Genomic DNA, 26,104 nt, shown 5'->3' with positions numbered 1-26,104 from the left:
CAGTCCCTAAGCACATTCATGGCTACTGTTTCATCATCTCTGAATCCACGGAGTGCTCCTGAGTTGGTTTGAACAAGTATCAGTGACCTCCTTTTTTAGATTTAAAAATGTGGAGAAGTTTAGAGAGATGATTCAGTGGATTAAGCAGCCCTGCAAATGTGAGGACCAGAGTTTGGATCCCCAGAACCCATGTAAAAAGAGAAAAAAAACCAAAACAACCCAGCAGTCAGGAGGCAGTAACATGGGATACCTGGGGGAGGTAGGGTAGGCTAGCCTGTATTGAGATGCTCCTGGGGGAGGTAGGGTAGGCTAGCCTGTATTGAGATGCTCCTGAGGGAGGTAGGGTAGGCTAGCCTGTATTGAGATGCTCCTGAGGGAGGTAGGGTAGGCTAGCCTGTATTGAGATGCTCCTGAGGGAGGTAGGGTAGGCTAGCCTGTATTGAGATGCTCCTGACTCAGCCAGGCACTTTGACCCAATAAATAAAATGGAGAACAATGAGTGAAGAAACCAGACTCAACCTTTGGTCTCTACATGCTGGGCACACACTACACATGTGCACAAGCAAACACAAAAGAAGTGGGGATCAAAGAGGATAAAGAGCGAACCAAAAGACACACGGCAGATGATGGAAGTGTCTTTTTATTGCTTTGTTCTTGTTACCTACCCAGTAGAAACAGCAGAAATAACTGACAGCAAGAGAACCCATCAGTGAAGGGGGCCAGGATAGAATTGGGGAGGTACCTCACAAAGCAACTCTGGGCAATTAGATATAAGTTATAATAGCCCCCTCACATGTGATGGCTTTGAACATAGCAGCACTACCAAATGTCAGCCATCTTAGCACTAGACACAGGGAAAATTGGAGTGAAGCCCTCTGTTCCTAATTCAGTTAATGTCTAGGTATATGTATTCATTCTGATAATCAGTGGAACACAGGGGGCCTTATAAATGCCCAGTGGATTTACCAGGAAGGATCTGCAACTCGATTTAGCAAGCCTCCACATAGAATATGGAGAGGATGTTCGAAAGCCCGAGTAAAGGAATTGTTGGCTTCTTTTCTCCTTCAGTGTTGTATCTAAAACACTTCTGCCAAGCTTAAAAAATTCAGCCTTCTAATTTCCTCGTTCTACTGGCAAACTTCACACCAGGAAGGATGGCAAGGCAGGGGACTGGAAGTGTGGAGTGCAAACGCCTAGCCGCTGATTCCACTTAATTGCTTTTTTTTTATGGGATTGCATAAAACTAATAATTATTGCATGATAAACGAGGAACAAATTGAAGTGTGACTCCAGCTTGCGGAAATCTTTGGTGCATAAAACTTTGAACATGACACATCCAGATTCGCAAATTAATGCATCCAAAATCTGGTTCCTCCGGCAGCCAGACTCCTCCCATCAGACAACTTGTTAGAATTCTCTCTCGTGTATTTGCATCTCTTCCTTTTTTAAACTCCGAGATCCAGAATTTTGAAACTTAATAATTGAAAACAATTTCCTGAAATTAAACAAACAACTTGAATTCATTTTAAAGAGATCTGTGGAGTACATGCTAAGCCGTCGCACTCAGGAGATGGGGGCGGTTTTCTAACTTTGCTCTGCTTCCTCTACATTTGTGACAGTCTCACTAAAATAGTGACTTTAAGACATGACAGTTTCAGGTGTTTTACACTTTAATTTTTTTCTTTTATCGTATTTTTTTATTTACACTTCAAATGTTTCCCCTCCAGAAACCCCCTATCCCATCCTCCCTCCCCTGATTATATGAGGGTGCTCCCCCACCTACCCACTCCCTCCTGGGGCATCGAGCCTTCACAGGACCAAGGCCTCTCCTCCCATTGGTGACCGACAAGGCCACCCTCTGCTGTGTATGTGGCTGGAGTCATGGGTCGCTCCATGTTTGCTCTTTGGTTGGTGGTTTAATCCCTGGGAGCTCTGTTGGGTCTGCTTGGTTGATGTTGTTGTTCTTCTTATGGGGTTACAAACCCCTTCAGCTCCTTCAGTTCTTTCTCTAAATTTTTTTTCCCATTGGTCCTTTTTCAATAGGTTTAGGTTACTATTAAAAAAGGGGAAAAAAAGTCTTTCTGTGTGGCCTTTAATCCCAGTACCTGTGAGACAAAGACAGATGGTTCTCCAGGTTTGAGGTCAGCCAGGACAACACAGAGAAACCATGTCTTGAAAGAGAGATGATGGATGGATGGATAGATAGATAGACAGACAGACAGACCGACAGACAGACATAGAGGCATAAATAAAATTAAAAATAAAAACAGTGGGTTTGCTGTGTGATATGTCTCTGTGTGCATGTGCTTTTCTGTGTTTTTTTCTTTAAAAACATTCTCTAACATTTGTTTTGCTCTGCCATGCCTTATCTTTTTATTTGCTTGTTTTATAATTCAGAAAAAGAGGGCATCGCGTTCTATGGACGGAGAGGTGGGGTGGAATTAGAAGGAGAAGAGTAAATTGTAAGCTAAATATATTGTATGGGGAAAGTATATTTTCAATTAAAAGAAAACAGTAGTGACTGAATGCATTTGCCGTGCCGTGTATGGAGTACACGTGTATGGAGTACACGTGCCGTGTATGGAGTACACGTGCCGTGTATGGAGTAGTGGAGGGTGCTAGGCTTGGACGTCAGCCTCACTTAGCTATTGGGATTAGCCTGGCAGCCATACAATCCTGAGGCACTTTCCAGAGACCCTGATCCATTAGATGTGGGGATGCTACTTTTTAACCCATGTATATATTTCAATAGAAAAATCACTCCAACATCCTAGACATCGCTCAGTGGATAAAGGGCTAGCCTCGCAAGTGTGGAGAATGGAGTTTGTGTGCACACAACCAATGTTAAAGCTGAGTTCAGGGTGAGGTGTTCAGCCTGTAATCCAAGCATTCAGGAGATCAGAGAGGATTTCCTGCAAAGCCTGCTGTCTGGACTGGCCACACCTAAAATCTGTGCTTCAGGAAGTGGCTGCTTCATAAATAAAGCAGAGAGCAATATTAAGGCACTCAACATCAACCTTTGGATTCTGCACTCACATGCATGGGCACGCATGCACATCCGCTTATGTTCATGTGTGCTCTCACACACACCCCACATACATGTGGATACAGATATCCCAAACACTTTGTGTACACACACACACACACACACACACACACACACACACACACACCCCACACACCCACACTCCCAAAAGAAGAAAGAAAGGAGGGAGGGTGGGGGGCAGGCATGTAGGTAGCAGACCATTCTGAGATAAAAAGACAGCAAGTTCAATTCTGTTTATAAAGGAAAGTCCAATGCACCTTTTAACATTCAAAATGGTCAGACTTTCTGCATGGCAGTTTCATGTGATGGCGCTGGTGGTTGCTGTTAGAGAGAAAACAATTATGAAATCAAGTTGACCTTGGTTCGTTCATTAAAATCTGTCCCATACATTTCTGTGGGACAGACTTGTTAAATGGCTCTGTTGCTTGTGCTTCCTTATGTTTACAGTATTCTTTCCTCTTCGTTATAAGCCTCCTTCACCAGCCACAGCCCGTATTCAATTTCTGAACACTTACTTGGTCCCTAGATAATGTAGCAGGCCCAGACCCAGTTGGTCATTTGAAAGGCCTTGTATCTCATTTTAATATTCCTAATCAGTGCATCATGTAAATGCATTCTGAATAATGCATGTCTCCACTTTAATTACTTGTTTAATTATCTTTAGTTTTTTTTTTCTTTTCTTTTTCAAAGCCTACAGCAATGGCTGTTGCTCAGATGATTAGAAAATTGCTTCCAGTTGCAGAAATCTATTTCCTGTTGTTTCTCTTGGCAGTGATTGCGGACCGGCCTCCCCCAGTCATCCGACAAGGTCCTGTGAATCAGACTGTAGCAGTGGATGGTACTTTAATTCTCAGCTGTGTGGCCACAGGCAGTCCCGTGCCCACAATTCTGTGGAGGAAGGATGGAGTCCTTGTTTCAACCCAAGATTCTCGGATCAAACAGCTGGAGAGCGGGGTCCTGCAGATCCGCTACGCTAAGGTAACTTGCAAAGGCATTATGGGCTTCCTACTCGGTTCCACTTTACTTTTACAGGCAACAACTAGCATTGAAATACTGTCACCTAGATGAAATACTAAATAAAAATACTAATACATTCTAATGGTATGCATCGTTTGTTCAGGCATGCCACTGTGCCTGCTTGAGGTGACTTGACTCATAAGTTACGGCAAGTAATTTAAGGTCCTGTGGAGACCGAAGAAGATGCTTTGGAAGATGTACTGAGGAAAATGGTTGGAGACCTGAGAGAGGGAGTGTGCATACTGTGTGTTTGCAGGTGTGTGTGTCTTGTGACGCTGCTGTGTGTGTGTGAGAGAGAGAGAGAGAGAGAGAGAGAGAGAGAGAGAGAGAGAGAGAGAGAGAGAGAGAGAGAGATGCAGGCATTCTGTAAGTAACCAGCCAGGTAAATGTTCTAGTATTGCTTTAGGTACAGTGGATTTGAGGAGTCTTTCTGTTGTAACTACTTGGCCCAGCATTTTGCAATTACAAAGTATCATCCACACAGACAGCGCTTATAAGGTCATATATATGCTAACTCAGTGCCCATTTCAAGTCAGAATGCTGCGTGATAAAAAGCCCACAGATTGGTGGGGACAAACATGGGGATTTGCCATCCCAGGTCATCTCATCATCTGTTCCTTCAGGACCGGTTTACATTGTTTTGATTTTGATTTTCTTTTGTGGTCTTGTTCTGACAAGCTTCTGAGGCACATGAAACAAGCGTTCTGGGCTGCAATCAGCAGTCATTTCCACTGCCTGGATCCGGATCGGGGGTGGATCCTTTGGAGTTCTGAATCAACAGCAGAGCTGTTGTGTGCCACCAGGGTTACGGTGTTGTACCTCTTTGTGGCAACCGTTGCCACATTGTTCTTCTCTCTCGCCAGAGCCAGATGACAATGTTATCTGAAGATAAGAGTTGTTAAATTAATCAGAAGTATATGGCTTTAGCATGCTGTTCCCGGTTTTTGGCTGAGCCCGAGTTTACTTTGGGCTTCCGTTTTCAGAAGGGAGAGAGAGTGCTTGTTCCAGCAAGGGCTTTGGTTTTACATCTGAAATGACTTAAGTTTTATAATAAGGGGAGAGGGGTGTAGAGTGAACAATTTAAGATAGTGTATAATTTGGTTTTTCCCAATCTTTGATGCTAAACCTAGTCTGTTAAAGAACTGTCTATCACACACACACACACACACACACACACACACACACACACACAGAGAGAGAGAGAGAGAGAGAGAGAGAGAGAGAGAGACAGAGAGACATATCAGTTATGATAACCATATAAAAGGCTCTTTATTTCTGTCTTCTTGCAATATTTTTTTTTTATGTTTCAAGAAAAAAATACATTTAATTACAGGGACATTTCTGGCTCGCAGATTTTAATGTATATTTCTGTATTTGTGAACTATAGACAACCAATAATTGTTTTTCCAGCCCAGAAAGGTCTTGATGATTCTAAATATTTCTTCTCCATGTGCTTTCACAGCTGGGTGACACCGGTCGGTACACCTGCACTGCTTCGACCCCCAGTGGTGAGGCCACGTGGAGCGCTTACATCGAAGTCCAGGGTAAATTCATACATTTCATCTTAAAACTTTCGGTGACAAACAAGGCCAATGTCCTGGTCTACAGGAAGGCAAGTTAATGTGTGGCCTGCATTCATGTGCCAATTTGTGTACATATAAAATTGTTTTCCCCTTGCACTCTTGTTAGAATTTGGAGTTCCAGTTCAACCTCCAAGACCCACCGACCCCAATTTAATCCCCAGTGCACCTTCAAAGCCTGAAGTCACAGATGTGAGCAAAAACACAGTCACTTTATTGTGGCAGCCTAACCTGAACTCCGGAGCAACCCCAACGTCTTATATTATAGAAGCCTTCAGGTAGGCTGAGAGGGGTTCTTGCAAGCTCCCCCTTTTTTTGGCTTTTTTCCTTTCTTCTCTTCTTTTTCTCCATCCAGTGTACTTGCTCTAACGAATGTATCTGTCCTCAGCCATGCATCTGGTAGCAGCTGGCAGACCGTGGCAGAAAATGTGAAAACAGAAACATTCGCCATCAAAGGGCTCAAACCTAATGCGATCTACCTTTTCCTGGTGAGGGCAGCAAATGCCTATGGGATTAGCGATCCGAGCCAAATATCCGATCCAGTGAAAACACAAGGTAAATATTGATCGACTGAAGCCGGAAACGCCTCCTTGTCCTTAGATGTCATCATTAGTGTCTGATATGGGTTACGTGCTAAGGTGGCCCATTTGCAAACTTAATTTTTTTTTCACTGTCCAACACAAGCTATGGTTTTCTGGATTGAGACTATCGAGATTGATGACCACAGCATTAACTGCTTCTCCTGAGATTACAAATCCACTAAAAATACACTGTGATTCTTTTTGTATATTCTTTTTCAATTTTGTCAATTTTAAGCCAAGAATCTTAAGCCTATCAATGATCGTATTTAAAACTGAGTAAATTTGTTGGTGCCAAAATGCAGTCCACATAACCTCGAACACGATTTTTCAGAATCCCTACCCTGGTTAACTCACCTCACGTGAAAATCATCCTGAGGTAGGCAACCGTTAGAAACTTTGTCTTCGTGCCTCTGCGTGATAACATCTTGGCAGCTATGGAAGAAATACTTTGGGTTTTCAGTTGTTTTAGTCTCTCATTCTTACTGTGTGAGGCATGATATGAAACTTTTAAATGGAAAATAAAGTATATTTTGATGAACGCTGGGTGGAAATGAGAGATCAAAATTGGAACTATGTAAAGCCCACTAGCACATGGAATTCAGAACTGTCACTCACTGGGACATCCTTTTCAATGTATGTTCCTTTGCATCTTTTGTAGATTGAAATTATTTCCATCTTTGGACAGACTATATTTCCTGTCTACCCTCTTTCTCTTTCTATTATTTTAATATTCTCCTAGAAGGAAAATATTATTTTAGTATCATTGAAGGAAAAGTTGTACTTATTGGAATCCTTTTTTAACTTTTCTTTAAATTTAATATCATTGTAATTAAAACACACTTGTTTTAATCTTAGCAAAAGTGATTGCAGAGGTGATTAGAAATGTAAATTGTTTCCCCACACACGGGAGCATTAACTCCGAGTTAACATTTCCAAAGGAAAGAGCGTGGGCAAGTTATTATGAGACAAGGGACACACAAAGCGCCTAAAACACTTAAACAGCTTCCTCGTTGGTGTGGGAGAGCAGTCAACAGCAGTGTTACATAAGCTCCTAGGGTTTGTCTAAATGGTCATTTGGGGAGGACATTTTGCTTTGGAAATCACCGAGAAAGTAAAGCGGAGTTACAGAACACGCCCATGTCTGTTCCTTGTCTATTGAGTTCAGCACACCCTCTGTTTGCTGGGTGAGTCACCTGCTCAGAAGCCTTCATGTATCTGGAGCCTGCCTTGGGGCAATGCAAGGTTTGCAACATCAGATATGCATTTGTGAAGAATGTAGAAACAACAGCAGCTTCTGAGTGTAAACTTCCGTCTCCAAGTAGAAGTTTCTACCTATCTACCCATTGTCTCTATCCAGTGGAATCTAAATTGTATTCATCCATGCTTATGGGAAATGGTTTAGGGACATCCTAATTTGTAAATGACAATTTGTTCATATATTCTATGAAGATCATTTTTCCTTTTATTTGGGCTTAAACAGCCTCCTTCAGATGCATAGTTAATTAAACAGTATAATAAAATCAATCTGTGTCAACCAGGAGACTGACTGTCTAGAGACATATACATACCATTTTGAAAGAAAGGATGTTTTCCTGTCATCTCAGTCTAGCTGTGATATATATATATATATATATATATATATATATATATATATATATATATGAAGCAAACTAAACTCACTTCGCTAGAGTTGACAAGGATTATTACTAATTATTGATAATGCATGCAAGATTTTTTCTAAGTCACAGCAAACGTGTTTCTTTCAGAGTCTAAACTAAGAATAAAGAAGGTTCATAGAAAATTCAGCTATCATAACACTACAAAAAGTAGCAAGTGAAGCCAAATGAGAGGATCAATTAAATATATCTTGACAGCTTGGAATGATGAGCCAGCACTAACAAGATTAAAATTAATAGAGCAAATTAAAAAATCTGGTACTTGAATTATGGTTCGAAAAATTAGCTATAAAAGGCTAGAATGAGTGGACTGACTTGAGGAGGGGGTGTTCGTCGGGGTTCAGTGAAGTGCGCAGACTCCAGTCGAAATCAGCTCTAAGATCTGTCTGCGTTCACTGAATGATGAACTTGCCAAATGAACAAAGTTCACCCTTACGGAGGTTTTCAGAGACGGCAGAATCAAGTCATCTTTCCCCTTGATCGTTGTGAACGGGTCAGATCATGAATTATGTAATGCACTGATTGTGAGCACCACATTTTCAGGTCGACTCTTAAATTTTGTTCTATTTTGGTTGGCACTGAACTGTGAATCAAACCCAGGGTCTCATAGTCCCAAGATAGGACCTTACCGCCCAGCTCTAGTCCCAGCCCTGACTTCTTCTTCTTCTTTTTTTTTTTTTTTATCAACTTGAGTATTTATTTACATTTCGAGTGTTATTCCCTTTCCCTGTTTCCAGGCCAACATCCCCCTAACCCCTCCCCCTCCCCCTCTATATGGGGGTTCCCCTCCCCATCCTCCCCCATTGCCACCCTCCCCCCAACAGTCTAGTTCACTGGGGGTTCAGTCTTAGCAGGACCCAGGGCTTCCCCTTCCACTGGTGCTCTTACTAGGATATTCATTGCTACCTATGAGGTCAGAGTCCAGGGTCAGTCCATGTATAGTCTTTGGGTAGTGGCTTAGTCCCTGGAAGCTCTGGTTGCTTGGCATTGTTGTTCATATGGGGTCTCAAGCCCCTTCAAGCTCTTCCAGTTCTTTCTCTGATTCCTTCAACGGGGGTCCTATTCTCAGTTCAGTGGTTTGCTGCTGGCATTCGCCTATGTACTTGCTGTATTCTGGCTGTGTCTCTCAGGAGCGATCTACATCCGGCTCCTGTCGGTCTGCACTTCTTTGCTTCATCCATCTTGTCTAATTGGGTGGCTGTATATGTATGCCAGCCCTGACTTCTTAGTCTTCTAAGAGGAGACCGGTGGCAATACTTGGTGAATGAATGGCTGAAAATCAGTCCTGATAAAAGAAATTCAAGAATCTTGAAATGCTCTTGCCATCGTACGTGACTGTGATGTAGAAGACAGGCCTCCCCTCACTCCAGACAACAGAAAAGGACCAATCAGGAGTAACTAGGACACAGTCCATTGGTTGTTTAGATATAACCTACAGCAGGATAATGACACGGAGCTGGCGATGAACCCTGGCAACATTTGGTTCTGCAAGGAATAACAGCTGAGCTGTGTGGCTGTCAGATAGGGGTTGTGTGGCTTTTGTTGGGATGCAGTGCTGTTTTGACTCCATAGGCCCTACCTTTGAGCAATTCTTAAGCCTTAGGTCTTCATGGAAATGAACACATATATAGACTATCACAGTATACACATAGGATTCATCCGAAAAATACCAGTATGGGCCTGAGAAGAAAGAGCGGTAAGAGTGTGCCACTCAAGCTTGAGGACCTGAGGCCAGTCCTTGGCATCCATGTGACAACTCAGACAAGTTGTAGAGTTCTTGCCCTGGGTTGGGGTGATGGGAAGGTGCTATCTCCCCCAAGTTACAGGAGCTTTGGTGGCCCTGGGGGAAGGGACACATACAGATCCAGTCTTCGTTTCTATTTTCCTGTTCCATCGGTTTCCCTCTCTCGTTGGATTGGTAGCCTCAGCCAGAGCAGCAGTGGAAATAACAGGGAGAAAAGATAATGTGCCCGATACGGCCTAGGAACAGCCCAGTGTTTTCTCTCTGGCATTGTCTGCACCCTGTACATCAGCACTGGCACGACGCTGTGGGGAAATCAGAAAAGGGTGGGGTTGGAATTATCCCAGTACAGTTATTTTTCTCATTTGCTTATTTATTTATTTTTGGGATGGTTCTGTTTTGTTTGTTGTTCACAAAAGGCATAGCCTTGGCTATCCTGACCACGCTGTGTAGACCAGGCTGGCCTCAGATTCACAGAGACCCACCTGTCTCTGCCTTTCAGGTGCTGGGATTAAAGACATGTGCCACCTTGCCCAGCCATTTCTTTATTTATAGACTTCATTTTTAGGTGGGGCATACAGATAGCCAGGTGACACGAGTGTTAACAGTGGTTGGCCAGTCTGTGCTCTCTTCTGTTCATCTTGGTTCTCTGGGCTCCACAGATATCATTTAAATATTCATGGTTTTGCTTCCTTCCTTTCCTGCGACAGGGGTATTTGATCGTTTAGCAAACTTCTGCTTTTGTTTTTTGGTTTTGTTGTTGTTTTTGTTGTTGTGTATGTCAGATATAAATGCATATGTGAAAACATAATAGTTGATTAATGGTTCTGTAGTCCCTTTCAAATCTTAATTCCTTTTTTATTCTTTCCACTGCGTTTTTTTTTTTTTTTTTTTTTTTTTCTGGTTTTTTGATTTTTTTTTCTTTATTAACTTGAGTATTTCTTATTTACATTTTGATTGTTATTCCCTTTCCCGGTTTCCGGGCAAACATCCCCCTAGTCCCTCCCCCTCCCCATTTCTGGGTGTTCCCCTCCCCATCCTCCCCACATTACCGCTCCCCCAACAATCACATTCACTGGGGTTCAGTCTTAGCAGGACCCAGGGCTTCCCCTTCCACTGGTGCTCTTACTAGGATATTCATTGCTACCTATGAGGTCAGAGTCCAGGGTCAGTCCATGTATAGTCTTTGGTAGTGGCTTGTCCATGGAAGCTCTGGTTGGTTGGCATTGTTGTTCATATGGGGTCTCAAGCCCCTTCAAGCTCTTCCAGTCCTTTCTCTGATTCCTTCAATGGGGGTCCCGTTCTCAGTTCAGTGGTTTGCTCCACTGCCTTTCCTTTTACCACTTGAAACCAAAACACATCTTCTTTAGCAGTGGGCAGTTTTTGCTGCCTATAGAGTTTAATAAATTTAGTTCCATGCCTCCCCAAAACAGCACCACACAAAGGACCCTAGTGGCTGTCCACTTCTTACTGTGTTGCTGGGCTCCTCTGAAACATTTCAGTCTTCATGGGCTTTCGAGCAAATGATTAAATCTCACATACAGTACTGTAAGCTAAACCATGGTCGATGAAAACGATGGTAAGTGCGCTTATCTCACATCTAACCAGGCTTGCTGCATCAGACCTTCACCATGGCTTCCGTGTCTTTACCCGTGCACCGGTTCCTCGCCATCCGCCGTAGTGGGGGAGATACCCAGGTTTCTCCCAGATGTGCTGCTCGTTGGTTTTCCACGCTCAGTTTCCCCTCAGTGTTTGCAACCTTTTCATTCCGTTGTGGCCCAGCTGCAGCTCGCTGTCCCTTTCTCCCTTGTAGAGTCAGGATCTGTGCAGAGGGCCGAATCAAACTCAGTGTGGGCCCAGTGCCCTAAGGCTCGGCAATGTAATGATTATTACATGGTATGAGGCTCTCTTAAAAATTACTGTTTGCCACTGTTATCTTTGCCTCTTGCCCTTCTCGGCTTTCAGAGGTTTCCTGTGTGTTCTGCCTCTCCCCTCCCCCTTTCTGTTTATCTTCATCTGAGCCTTATGAAAGGTTAAGCTGCTAAGGGTGGAGAGCTGACAGCTCTTGCTCTGAAAGCACGAGGCTCTACGTTTGAGTCCCAGTGTCCTCATAAAAAGGCCAACCGTGACCACATAGTCCTGTGGCTATGGGGGATGGTCAGACATGAGGATCGCTGATGAGTTTTCTGACTGTCAGCCTAGCTCCAGGCTGATACCCCATGTCGAGGGAATAAGGCAGAGAAGGAGAAAGCGGAACACCTGATGCCCTTCTCTGGCCCTGCAGATAAGCGTGCATGTGCACTCGCACACACATCCGCACACGCGCACATGAGCTCACACACCTGTGCACACATTACAGATGAGTGCACTTTTTTTTCTATATTCAGGCTGCCTTCACAGTTCCACTGAGTCTTCTTTTCTGAGAGTTGCTATCAGGGCAGTAGCATTGAATAGGACCGGACTTGACCTGTTTGTTCTTGAATTGTTGCAGATGTCCCACCAACCACCCAAGGAGTGGACCACAAGCAGGTCCAGAGAGAACTGGGCAATGTTGTCTTGCATCTCCACAACCCTACCATCCTTTCTTCCTCTTCTGTCGAAGTGCACTGGACGGTGAGTCGGGCTATCGTTTGTATCATTTTTAATAAGCGGGTGATCTCTGTGAGATTGTCACACATAGGGAATTTGCATGGCTGCTGTTCACTTCCGTTAATTTTATTATGCAAGCCTTGTTTATTCCAGAATCTGTGATCCAATATTAAACAGCATTTATTATATATATAAATATATAAATGATGTATGTATGTATAAAATTCACAAAGAATTAATAAAACAGAATAGTAATATATATATATATGTACTTTTTTAAAACATAGAAACACTTCCAAAGAGTGTTAAGTAGATTATTTTTTTACATCTATTTCTATTAATTTTTTGAGAATTTTATACATTCTACATATATATAATATAATACATACATATAATATATAACATATATACATATATACATACACATATACATATATATATATATATATGTATCACACTTACCCTCTATCACTTTTACTAACATTTCCCAAGATCCATTCCCATCCATTTCCAACTTCATAGTTGTAGGTTTTCAAAACCGAAATAAAAAATCAGCGCCTTCCGTAAGATGCCCGCACGTCGCTTGTATAATGTGCTACGCATAATGAAGCCTCGAGTTTCTGCTGCCCGTGGTATGACGACAGGTTATGACAGCACCTTACAGCTATGTACTAGAAATCTGCACCGTGGGGTCCGGTGGGGTTTTATGATGCTAGTTGCACTGTGTTTCTTTCTATTCCTCTAAGCTGAGACAGTCCAACAGTGGGACTAACCTGTTTTTATTTGTCATTGTAATAGGTGGACCAACAATCTCAATATATTCAAGGTTATAAAATTCTCTACCGGCCATCTGGAGCCAGCCATGGTGAATCGGAGTGGTTAGTTTTTGAAGTGAGGACCCCAACCAAAAATAGTGTGGTCATCCCCGATCTGAGAAAAGGCGTCAACTACGAGATTAAGGCTCGCCCATTTTTTAATGAGTTCCAAGGAGCAGATAGTGAAATCAAATTTGCCAAAACCTTAGAAGAAGGCAAGTATGATGAAGCACGTTTCCTGCACACATGAAAGATGTTTCCTGGGCTTTGGGATTAGCGGAAGTTGTTTAAAAGTTAGTAGTGACAGTTATCACCAACCTGTACATATTAAAATAGTTTGCTATGGGAATTTGTTTACTGACAACAAGCATAAGGACAAAATGCTCTGGTCAGTGACTTGCTTCCGTAGTGGCCTGCACAGCATGTGTGCAAATGTTAACATCATTTCAAAAATTAATATTCAGAGATAGAATTGTTCTTGATTCGCTTGCTTTTTTTATTCACTGAAGCTTATGTTAATGGTGTGTAGATAAGGTGAGTAATGTCTGGATTTGCCTGGACTTTCCAGAGTGCGCATTTTCCCCCAATGCCTCATGCTAGGAAACCCCTTAGTTCTTGGCAAACCAGTATTTCCACACTATAACTGAAAACTAAAAGCCAGTATTCACATAAGTATAGAGAGTTTCATGTCACCGTATACTTTAAAACAAACCAACAAACACAAAGAAAGCAGAATTTTCTCTAATTGTAACTTACTGTATACATGGTAGGCTATAATTAAATGTAAAAAAGATTACCATTCTTCTTTTGTTTTGTAGATTTTAAGGAGAAAATATGAGATTCAGGTGACAGGCTAAACAGAACAGACATTTTCCTAAGGGTGTTTTTAATTTAAAAAAGTGTGTTCCTGGTGTACATATGTGTGCATGTGTGTAGGTATATGTTGTCATTGTAAAGACGCAGAGAAAATGTTAATTTCCTTCCACCTTAGGATCTAGGGACATAACTCAGGTGGCCCTTCTTGCCTGGGCATTTGCTTGCAGATCCACCTCAGTACCCTAGGCTGAGCTGTTGTGTGCTGTGATTGTAACTGGTCATGAGAAATTCACAGAATGAATGACTTTAGCATGACTCGGAGAAAACTTGTAGTTTGGCACCCTTTAGCGCTGGGCAATACCCATATTTAAAGCATGCAGCTGGTATATTTGCCGGGTGTTTTTGAATACCGAGTGCTTTGGGTTTTATGTACTACACCTTACAATCTCCTTTCTATAACAATTTAACAGCACCAAGTGCCCCTCCCCGAAGTGTCACTGTATCCAAGAATGATGGAAATGGGACAGCAATTCTGGTCACTTGGCAACCGCCTCCTGAAGACACACAGAATGGAATGGTCCAAGAATATAAGGTAATGAATACACTCAGTAATTCCCTGACAGGCAGCCCTCACCTCTCACAGAAGACAGCCTGGAAACGCTGTCTGTGGGCCTTTGTCGCCATCTGCTGGCCAACTGCCGACATGGCGATTCCTTTCCTAAATTCTATATGCATGGTGACTTTGTACATACTAGCTATCGGGGGAAACCATAAAGGTTAAAATAAAGGCTGTAAGTGCTCTGTTAATATTCCATAGAATAGAGAATATATATTCCAAATAATATCATAGAAATGGAGATTTCAAATGCTCGTGATTTTTTTCCTCCCCAAAATGTCGCATAAATATATCACTCAGATATACTAGAGTATCCTCTAGGACACTGGCTCTAGTCATGAGCTGTTTGACATTGAAAATAAGTGACAGGTTTCCTTTCTCTTTTGACATCTGTAAGATGTTGGACCTTACAATTAGGTTTGGAAATGTGTTTTTCTATACATGGAATCTTTTCTTCCATGATGAATTTTTAGACTCTAAACCAAATTTGACATCCCGGAGATTTATCTATACATTTCGTTTGTTGTACATGTTTGAGATGTGGGAGACATCTTCAAGTGATTTAATCCAGTGATTCTGGGTAACTTTTCCTCTGGTGTAATAGCACTGCTGTTAATTTGGGTAATTTTCACTAGGATTCATTCTGAGCAAATATGTTCATTTAAAAAAAATTAGAAACTTCAGATCTACTAGAAGAGTGTAAACTTACTCTACAAATAAGTCTTCATTACAGCACAGTGGCGAAATCTGTATTTTAATGTAGGGGTGAACTGCTAGCAGCTGATGGATTGAATTGCAATAGAAAAATAACAGCATTCCTGCAAACACATTTTAACTATAAGTTATAGTTATATAACATATATAAAAACTATATATACACAAATATGGTATATTAATATACTGCACATATAAATATACTTTAAATATAATTTTAATTTATATCATGAAATTTATATATTAATTCGGTTTATGTATAATCATATATATTTTAATTTATATAATGAAATGCATACATTAATTTAATGTGTATATAGTCATATATATAAATTACTTAGTATTACTTAGTACTTAGCAGTCCTATGATGCCCTGCATAATTTTCTGCTTATGTGAATGTGAACCTGTGCTTAGGAAGGTGGACACATTTGCTGTCCCCAGTGTAAGTCCACCACATTGTACTACAGACTAAAGTCAGAAGCGCTCGAGTAGTCCTGCAGGCCCGTTGTTTGTGCATTTTGGTAAATATTCATGTGATTTGATATCAAGGTAAAGCTGAACTAAGAAAGATAATGTTGTTTTTCATATATTCCTTTATTTGTTTGTTTATTTACTCTGTGTGTGTGTGTGTGTGTGTGTGTGTGTGTGTGTGTACATGTGTGCCATGGTGAATGAGGACAAGTCAGAGGACAGTCCCCAAGACTCCATTTTATCTTGCTGACTCGGGTCATAATATCTTTTGAATAACAAATTCATAAAACTGAAAGTGGTGATACATGACATGGAATGCCAGCTCTTAGGAGGTAGGGACAAGAGGATCAGACACACACAGAGGATTTAATGGAGCTGGACAGATGGTTCCATCAGTAAAGTGCTTACTACACGAAAGAAAGGCCTGAATTTCATACCCCAGAAGCCACTGGACAAAAGGAATAGTGTCACATTGCCTAGAGAAGCCCCGGGCTTGCTGACACAGGGTGTAAAACCCAGTTGGTGAGCTCCAAGTTCAGTCAGAGACACTGTGTCACAAAGTAAGCTGACAAATGACAGAAAAAGACACCAATGTTACACACACACACACACACACACACACACACACACACACACACAAGCACTGAAGTTGTCTTAAAGCATTTCAAATAAAAATTTTACTTGTAACTGGGTCATTAAAAGATAAAAGTAGCCATGACTGTAAATGCTGTCTTGGGGCCTCAAGGGTTATTTCAGTGCTGGCGTATTACCTATTACCGGACATTGTTTCGCCCCGGGAAACAGACTGCTGTGGAAGGGCTTGTGAAAAAGCCTAGAATCTGATGTTGTCTCGGCTCCCCAGCAAAACTGGGTAACGTAGACATTCTCCCCCAAGAGTCAGAACTCATTTCTCTCCTCGAGAAATTCGAAAGGATGGATTTCACTTAACTTCATGGTCAATTTAAAATAATAAAATGCCTTTCAGAACCTGATTGACTGGTACAAAATCAGTTTGTGGCTTCGGTTCAGCTGTGTAATGTAATTGGTGGGAAAAAAATTTCACAAAGGAGTCCATTTCCAATGGCCAGGTCCGGATAGAATGTCTCACCATTTGTGGGCATTTTGCGTTGAAACTGTATTGCGGTAATAGAAACTTTCAAAGAGAAATGTTGGATGTTATTGGCCAAGTGATGGGGGACTCTGGTGTTTCAGACTTCCTGTGAGTCTGTGTTCCCAGTATAGTGTAGGTAACAGCTCATTCCGGCAGTAGGAAGGGTATTTCCTAGACCCCAGAGTATTATTCACTATTCTAGATATGGCTGCTTTGTAGGAACAATAAAAATGTTGTCATCCCCCACGTCCGGTTGATTCGGAATTACCACTCCATGATTGCCCTTTTAATGAAACTTAAAGCAAGGCTTAGGGTGGTCGTCCAAACTTCCAATTTCTAAGCAGAAAGTTTCCTATTGGATGTCATCACTACCAAAGTTCAGAACTACCCAATTACCTTTTTAATTACAAGAAATTCCTCACACCAAGTGTAAATATTATTATTTATAGCTTATCTATAATTATCATGATTTATTATTTAGGCTTCTGCATTATGAAGCAGAAATTGTTATTTTAATTTAGATGGAAGCTCGGAATACTAATATTGCTTATTGATCACAGTTCAGCATACCATACTGTAGATATACCCTAGGGTGACCCTTATCCCTTGGTAGTAGTATATTTTCGTTACCAAGCATATTTATATGGAGTATTTTAGATTGCTTGTGAGCTCTTCTGCCTTGTCAGACAGTGTTTCTTGGTTTCGTTGCTCACGTGATGTGTTAGGGACACTTGGGACTAGTTCTGTCCTGGGGCGTCAGGACACCTGGTCACCTGGAGTTACGCTTGTTGTATAATTGTCAAGTGTTGGCAGCTCTATTCTTATTCTTTGCGAATATGTTACTATTCTTTCTGCAAAATAAATTTTTAATTTCTTTGTGAAATTTTCTCAACGTTAAAAATTAAACAGAAACCCGGTGAACCGGGCTGATGAGAGCCAGGGAGAGAAATAGCCATGTTCTAGCAAGTTGACCAATTTATATGATAAAATATTTTTCAAATAATTTGTGCGTTTTATATCTTGGTTTATATGTGTGCAGGTGCACACTGCGGCCAGAAGGGGGACATCAAATCCCTTAGAACTCGTGTCACAGATGTTTATGGCTAAATTATGTGGGGTTTGGGATCCAAATGACTCGGTCCTCATGATTCCTGCAATTATGTTGCAAGCTTCTTAACTGTTCAGCATCTCTTCTAGGCCCTGTGTGATCATTTCTTAACTGATTATGTCTAACAAAAGTGCCTGTATAAACATAAGGGAACCTAAGAGCTACTGCTAATATTCAATTCGACTAGAATAATCTCAGAATTAGATCAAGGCAAACAACTTCTAAAGTTTCCTACATTGAATTCTAGGTTGAACCAAATTTTGCCTGAGTCTGAAACTCAACTTTGATCCATGTTGAACTTGGCAGGTAACTTGAATACTTTATCAGCTTTGCTTTTTAATTCTTACAGGTTTGGTGTCTCGGCAATGAGACTAGGTATCACATAAACAAGACAGTAGATGGCTCTACCTTTTCGGTGGTCATCCCCTCTCTGGTTCCTGGGATCCGCTACAGTGTGGAAGTGGCCGCAAGCACTGGGGCTGGCCCTGGGGTGAAGAGTGAACCCCAGTTCATCCAGTTAGGTAAGAGTCCCAGGATCCATCACTTCCCCCACTTGGTCTGCATTTCTCTTTTATCCTGCATGTTTTTATTTTGAATTGCCCAGTTCTTGCTGTAGGTTAATAGAGGCTACAGTATGATTTATGAAGTGAGGCCATCTTTATATAAAACACAGATAACTACAGGTATGCACCAATCATTTCCTAGGGGCAAGAGGTTCTGAGAAACGTATTGTTAGTTGACTTTGTCATTGTGTAGGCATCACAGAGTGTGATTACATAAGCTAAGACATCTGTGCTGTCACTGGACGGTGCAGTCTAATGGGAACATTGTTCTCTGTGTGGTTCATCTTTGACCAAGGTGTTGGTTAATGGCGTACGGTTAATGACCGTAGTTGTCTCACAGCTAAAACATCAACGTGTGCATTACTGCTTCTTCAAACACCCTGCTGTCCATGTTTGCTCTCATCCTCACTCTGCCGTATGGAATGTTTATCTAATTAACAAATGCTGTTAATTGCACATTATGGAAACCTCAATGAAAAAGAAAGACACGGTCCTTCTACTAGTGGATTTTAGAACTGTTCGGGAAGGGAAATAAAGCGCTTCTTTGTAGCACTTAGGGCAGGAAATGGAAGTTTATAGCAATGTAAAGTCTATATTTACATTTAATCTCTATTTACAATTATAATTGTTTTATTACAAAAGGTAAATTAAGATCTCAGTCTGAAATATGTATATGCTAATTGCATAGAAGGTTAAATACAATTTCTGCCTAAGAAGAATTAGATTAATGAGAAGGAAAATGTGGCAAAGAGACCTTCATGACTGCCATTCACTACAGAATATGTTTTCCATGCAGAAGATACAGACTAACAGGTGACTAATAGTAAAATATAAGACAAATACTCCTGTTTCTAAACATCAAGAGAAAATAGTTTTATCCTTAAGCAGTGGCATATCATTAAGGGTAATAAGAAGTACACAGTCAACTTTCTATATTAACGATCAGAAATTAACTTTGTGAATACTTTCTATCACAAGTTAAGGTGTGAAACAAAGGATCAGGTAATACAAGTCTACAAGCTTCACAAATGCATTCCCTCTTAATATACTAACAATATTGTCATCCTAGAATTAAGTCAAAATAAAAAAAACACTCAGCCTGGAAGATGCTCTCATTCCATTGTGAAGACAAGGCTGGCTCCGATAATGAACAGTTACTAAGCAGAACGGAAACATGGGGTTGTTGGTGAAGACTCGGATCCATAGAAGCTCTAATAGTTCCAGGCACTGTGGGCCACAGGCTGGAGACTGAGTCTCCACAAGGAAGTGTCCAGGGCTATCTCCAGATGCTCCAGTTCTCTACCTCTGGTAGAGCTTAAATGCTTCAGGCTTAGAAAGATGCCCGTTACTCTCACAGGTGCGATTGCACACACACACACACACACACACACACACACACACACACACACACACACACACACACGATGATGGGGGCCATCCTAGAAGGAGGTCACTGGAAGGAGCCGCCTTCCACCCAGTGGAGAGCAAAATGGGCATTAGGAGATTCCCATTTGAAGCTTGCTGACTCAGTCGCCACCATGGACCAGAATGTAATCCTTTAACTTATCTTTTTCACATAGCAACTTTGAAAGTAGATATCGCACGCATATCCTTTTAGACAAAAATAACTTCTTGGTTTATTTCAAGCAGTACAGGGCACTGAGAAAAAATGCTTAATGCATCCGTTACAATGTTATAACACGTGCAAGAACTAATATAAGTTGATACACACACACACTTACTCACTTCGGGGCAATGGCAGAATACCTATTTTTTAACCTTGTACGTTGCGCTGCTGTGATCCTGTTGGTGTTGCTGACTTTTTTAGCGCACTGCCTTCTCGTCCTATCATTTTGGAAGATGAATTAATGAAAGAGACTATGAGTAATTTCATTAAGATTCATATTAAAATATATTTAAGAGTCAAATTGGTTTTCTTGGAATTAGAAATGGGTTCCGGTTCCCCATATTTTCAGATAGCCTCAGCTGCAGTGAGAGGAAGCCTGACACACCGAGTGGCCATTTTAATTCATTCGTCACACTACACTTTATTCTGTTAAGCCCATCTGGTGGCTTGCGTTGGAACCTCCCACCCCCGTTTCTATAAAATCTAAAGCTGCCCGATTGAACCTTGCACAAACAGCCATGAAATCTATAAACCTAGTAGATACAAAGGATGAATTACAAACAAAAAGAATAGGTCTCCCTCGTGAACGCTGAGAGGTTGAAATGCTCTTAGGCCAAGTAGAGATAAAAGGGACGGGGACGTGAAATAAAACTTCCGGTCAACAAACAGTTGAAAGCAGGTGACTGCTTGTGAAAATGGAGTTTTTCAGCCTTGATCCTCTGTCGAATGAAATTAGGAGTTTTGTTCAAGGAAAAGGTGCATGTAGCACACACATGTGTGCACACACGAACACATGCACACACAAGCACATCACGCACCTACACGTGTACACACACGTGCACACATAAGTGTGCACATGTACACATGTGAACACATGTGAACACATGTGCGGGTGCACACACACACAAGCATGCACATGTACACATGTGAACACATGTGCGCGCACACACACACACACACATGCACAGAGCATGAAGAGGAATTTAGACATTTCACATGAAGAGAAGTGCTGTATTCCTAAGGCAGTCTCAGTACATACTGGAAGCTACAGTTTTCCTCCCAGTTGTCTTGTCAAGAGGCAGAATCATTTAATAAACCAAATGCAATATTCATGTTAAGAAATGTTGTGATGTAGAATTGGTTGTGTCAATTATTTTTCCAGGAAAAAAAAATACGCTTAGGAACTGTTAGATTCTGCCCACGTGAGCAGATCGCATCAGCAGAAATCTCGAAGTCTCTCATTCGGGTTTGAGTCTCTCTATGGAGTGACTGTAACCAGCCCTCCCTTGCAGGGCTCCACCGTCTGGTTGTGGGTATTTATACGCCTAAGCATCTAACCCATGCCCTGATGTCCCTGTCACGGAGAACTTAGTCTGTCATATACCCTGAAGGTTTTATGCAGCCTGCCTACAAACAAGGTCCTCTCTAGGATACCTTTGACCAGAAGGAATGAGGGTGGGGCATATATGTCTCCAGGGAGTGGAGACCAAAGGTGTGATGTAACAGAATCGGTTTGTTACACACAGGTCTGCAAGGAAGTGGGTACAGAGAAGTGTCCGTGGGCAGTAGGAGAGACACATTCCTCCTGAAGGTGTGAATAGAGAGCGGGCCTGTGGAGTGGTATCTTTGTTAGTACTCAGGGGCCCTTTAACTGATCTGAGAAGAATTGGTGATGGATTCTGCAGTGTTGCTCGCTCACTAAGAGGCTGTCACCACCACACATGCGCACAATCCATACAGGGCAAGTAGAGTTGGTGAAGTAGGTTGAACTGCTATGTCCCATACAAAGCTGGTCACAAGGACATAAGAGCATGAGATGCACGTCTGGGTTGAGCATCCTGAAGACTGGGAGATAACAGAAGGACAGAGTCACAGACACTCCCTGACAGCCAGAGTAGCTGAGATAATAAGCTCTCTTCAGCAAAGGACCCTCTCTCAAAAACTAAGGCAGAAGACAGCTGAAGAAAATGTTCAGTGCTCAGTTCACTTCCATGTGTGTATGCATAGACATCCACACCCACGTGCACACACACACTTACATTCGCACACAAATGTATGTACATAGACACACACCCATTCTTACAAAAGCTGACCAGTTCCTAGCAGGTGGGTCTGATTTTCTCACAACAGAGAAAAGGAGTCAGTGCACTCCGCCGCTCACTGTTGTTCCGTTTGTTGCTAACCGGGTTAGGACAAGAAAGAGCCATCCCCCTCACTGTGTGCTCACTGATGGCTGTGCCAGACCCCATGGATAGTTCCAATCCAGCGGTCATACAGATGGCCCTGGTTAAGCTCAATGGGTGACAAAGCAAAAGCAAAGGACACAAGTCTGAGAAAGGAAATAGTAGCAATGAGGGAATGGGAAGGAGATAAATTAGGGTAGGGAGAGAGTCATCGCTATGCACTGTATGTATCAAATAACAGAATTAGTCAATAGAAAGGGGGAAATAGATCCAAACCAACATATAACTACAAGAGTTCAGGATAGCGATTTTTCTTTCTGCCAAATGACTTAGTAATACTAAGAGCGCACCAACCATAATAAAATGGCTAAGCATTGTAGCGTCACCAGATGCTGTGGGGGAGAGGATTAAAACCACTGCCACAAGGGGGGATTAGGCTCATCGGGCAGGGTCACGTTGGGCATCGGTCAGGCTACCTTGAGGGTAGAGCGCCAGCCTCAGCTTCCTGCAGGAGTCACAAGGAAGCTCTCACAAGGACCTGAACTAAGAACTACAGGCTTCGGGATGTTAGTGTAGAATTAAAACAAAGGTAAAGTAAGTAAATTTTATTACCATCTATCTTATCAATTTTTAATTTTTTGAATCAAAATGTCTAACAGAAAATGAGTCTTTCATAACACTTCATGATTCCTTTACATATTTAATATTCTTTTCTTATATCTAATGCTGACCACCATTATTATTTTAAAAGAAAGATTAGTCAAAGTTCTTGCAGTGCTAATGTTTTACAGTGTTTCAGTGGCCTCCAGTCCTATAATTCTTCTGAACATCCGTTCAAATCATGTCTTGCTAAGACAGTTAAGGATCCTGCAAATTAGTTGCAGGAAGGGAGCAGGCACACTTCATTTCGATGTCTACTTACAGAAAAAGTCAAATTTCAGTTCTAGCCCCACCACTCCGTTCCCTGCTGCACACGATTGTTTTTTCTTTATCCTGATTTTATTTTCCATCACATTATTTTGTAAGAAATTAACCCTGTATTATTATGATTTATTATTATTATTATTTTCATTTTTTTTAAATTTATTTACATTTCAAATGGTACCCTTTCCCAGGTTTTCCCTCCCAAAACCCCCTATCCCATCCCCCTCCTCCTCCCACCCACCCACTCCCTCCCACCTCCCCACCCTGGCATTCCCCTATACTGGGACATTGAGCCTTCACAGGACCAAGGGCCTCTCCTCCCATTGGTGCCCAACAAGGCCATCCTCTGCTACATATGCAGCTGGAGTCATGGGCCCTCCATGTGTACTCTTTGAATGGCGGTTTAGTCCCTGGGAGCTCTGATTGGTTCATACTCTTGTTCTTCCTTAGGATAGAATTTCACTATGTAACTGTCTGCGCTGGTCTCATTCTCACAGAAATCCACCTGCCTCTGCCTTGTGGGTGCTGACACTAAAGCTATATGTCACTATGTCTGACCCATTTCTAGGACTTTTGAAGTAAATATTTCAGAGTTTCTACAGAAATGTGAGAAAGGGTTTTTTTTTTCTATATTCACTCATTCCACACCCCTTGTTTATAGGAACATATTAAATTACTCTATATTTTAAGGGTACATTGGTATCTCTAGTTAGTTTTGTCCTTATGAAACTCACTCTAAACACCCACACAGAGTTTTCTATAATAAAAAGACTATGCATTTGTCTTTAAGTATGTGTCTGAAAGTAGGCCTTACTTGTTTTGAATGAAAAGGAAGGGAAAAATATTTTTTTTTCCTTGAAAAATCTCACCAATTTCCCCATGGTGGCTGAGGCGAAGCAGAAATCATTGTCCAAATAGTAAGAAGATAAAACAAGAGTCATCTATACCCAGGTAGTATTGTCATGGTGAGCTTTTTGGCCCTTGTTAATTCGGAGATGGCCTTTCAGATTCTCATGGAAACCCCGTGTCTCCCGAGGACCAAGTGAGCCTGGCTCAGCAGATCTCCGACGTGGTGAAGCAGCCAGCGTTCATTGCGGGCATCGGGGCCGCCTGTTGGATTATTCTCATGGTCTTCAGCATCTGGCTTTACCGACACCGCAAGAAGAGAAACGGGCTCAGCAGCACGTACGCGGGTATCCGGAAAGGTGTGCCGGCCGTAAAACCTTTTGTCTTAGCCTGATAATCGTTCTGTCTGCCACGCGGCCTCCATTAAATGACCGTAGGAAGTGGAGGTTCTCAGTAGTGCAGCTATTTCTCCACGCTGTCCACAGAGGACTTGCCTGGGTTGCAGAACAGCAAATAGAATTTGTCAGCCTCTCGGAACACACGGCCTAGGTGTTGTTTTTTTCTGTCTTGTTTTTGGTTTTGTTTGTTTGTTTGTTTGTTTGTTTGTTTGTTTTCAAGGTCTAGACTTTACCCTATTCTTTCAGGCAGATATTTTATTTTACATTCTCAGTTAGAAATCACCTGTCACAGGAATTAGAAATCCAGGCTTTAAATTAGGGATTAGATTTTTGCTGTTGTTGGCTCGGGGTTTTATTTTGCTTTAGTTTGGTTCTTGTGGTTGAGCAGTGACTGCCACTTACTTATGTGTAAGAATTGCCCTGAGGAGATAGAAACGGTGGCTGTCCAGGGTGCTTCAGGTAGGAAATTGAAAAGATTTATTTATCGTTCATAGGTTTAATGTTGTGGAGTGGAATATTTATATACCCTTAACTAATGACTTCTATTAAAATGTCTGCACAGGGTTAGAATGCACTGTCTGCTTCCTCTAATCCAAAACTTTGAGGATGGGCTATACCAGGCTGAGGGGACCATAGACACATTTGCAGCAGACCCTCAGCTCTTGGGGACTGCTGGTGTTTAATTTTTATTCTCTCAGTTGTTTCTTCCCACTGCTCCCCTCCCCTGTATCCATGAACTCTGGGCTATAATAGGTCAGCTACAAGTCAGTGTTTAGTGAATAATCCCCCTTTTCTATCCTTATTCATAATAACTTTTTTTTGTTCTCAAAAAACACCATGATTTGGATGGTAACGTTGTGATACACTCTAGTTATAGGGTCATGCATCACCCGGATGTAAGACATTTATATTGCTGCAAAGCAGACTTTGTGCAGATTCCTAATGAGGATGTCCCTCGGCCAACCATTACCCTTTCTAATGGTGCACATGTTTACTACACAAACACTTTCTACGTGTCCTGGCAAAGTGCTGTCATGGAGTCACTGTGTATCTAAGTCAGTACTATCAGTGCAAAGTGGAAATCAAATACCCCTTACACCGTTAGACAGGATTCCGGGCCAGCAGTCTAAACAGTGCTCTTGCTTACCAGAGAGCTTGACAAGAGGACTGAGCCAGATTGTCACCAGTCCCGTGAAAGTGAATCTGGCGCTGCAGCCTCCTCTCCATACGTAAACGTCCCAAGGCGTTGTCACCAGTACTTTTTCTTTTCCAGACATGTATTCTGTCAGTGTTCCCTGTCTGTGAGACAACAAAGAGCTTAGGGCCACAGCAAGGACAGTGTAGCACATTGTGTACACAAAGGGGAACAATGACAACCACATGGTGACCATGTGAACCTTTGACTCCAGATCAATGAAGAGAAGGTTGTGGGGTGGGCGCCTGGGGAAGGGGAGTGCCCTTGGAGTCTGTCTTTGAAATCTGATTTGCGTCAGGAAACATAAACTTAAGTTTGGAGTTCCTTGTACTTTCCGTTCAAAGGACCTCCGTCTACAGCTTGACTAGGTAAGCGTCCAGGGCCTGAGTCCAGCGTTTCTGGTGACTTCGCTGTGTCATTGTCGCAGGTTAAACGCTCTCTGTGGTCTGGAGATCTAAAGACACAAATGTCTCCCAGCTCCTAAAG

At 42.0% G+C, this 26,104-nt stretch overlaps 1 protein-coding gene across 1 annotated transcript in view; it reads left to right on the top strand.

Annotated features, from left to right (window-relative positions):
- Positions 1-26,104, top strand: part of Robo1 (roundabout guidance receptor 1) — a 134,498-nt gene that overhangs the window by 61,529 nt on the left and 46,865 nt on the right. Inside the window, exons 7-15 of the mRNA XM_032899684.1 lie at positions 3,819-4,024; positions 5,526-5,607; positions 5,753-5,921; positions 6,032-6,198; positions 12,133-12,254; positions 13,029-13,260; positions 14,332-14,453; positions 18,232-18,403; positions 24,187-24,384. Coding sequence (XP_032755575.1) covers positions 3,819-4,024; positions 5,526-5,607; positions 5,753-5,921; positions 6,032-6,198; positions 12,133-12,254; positions 13,029-13,260; positions 14,332-14,453; positions 18,232-18,403; positions 24,187-24,384 — 1,470 coding nt within the window. The remainder of the gene's footprint in view (positions 1-3,818; positions 4,025-5,525; positions 5,608-5,752; positions 5,922-6,031; positions 6,199-12,132; positions 12,255-13,028; positions 13,261-14,331; positions 14,454-18,231; positions 18,404-24,186; positions 24,385-26,104) is intronic.

Source organism: Rattus rattus, chromosome 4 (assembly GCF_011064425.1).
Source record: "Rattus rattus isolate New Zealand chromosome 4, Rrattus_CSIRO_v1, whole genome shotgun sequence".
In the NCBI taxonomy this organism is placed as follows: Eukaryota; Metazoa; Chordata; class Mammalia; order Rodentia; family Muridae; genus Rattus; species Rattus rattus.
Note: the sequence above shows the minus strand (reverse complement) of the source record. Positions and strands in the feature narration are given on the sequence as shown.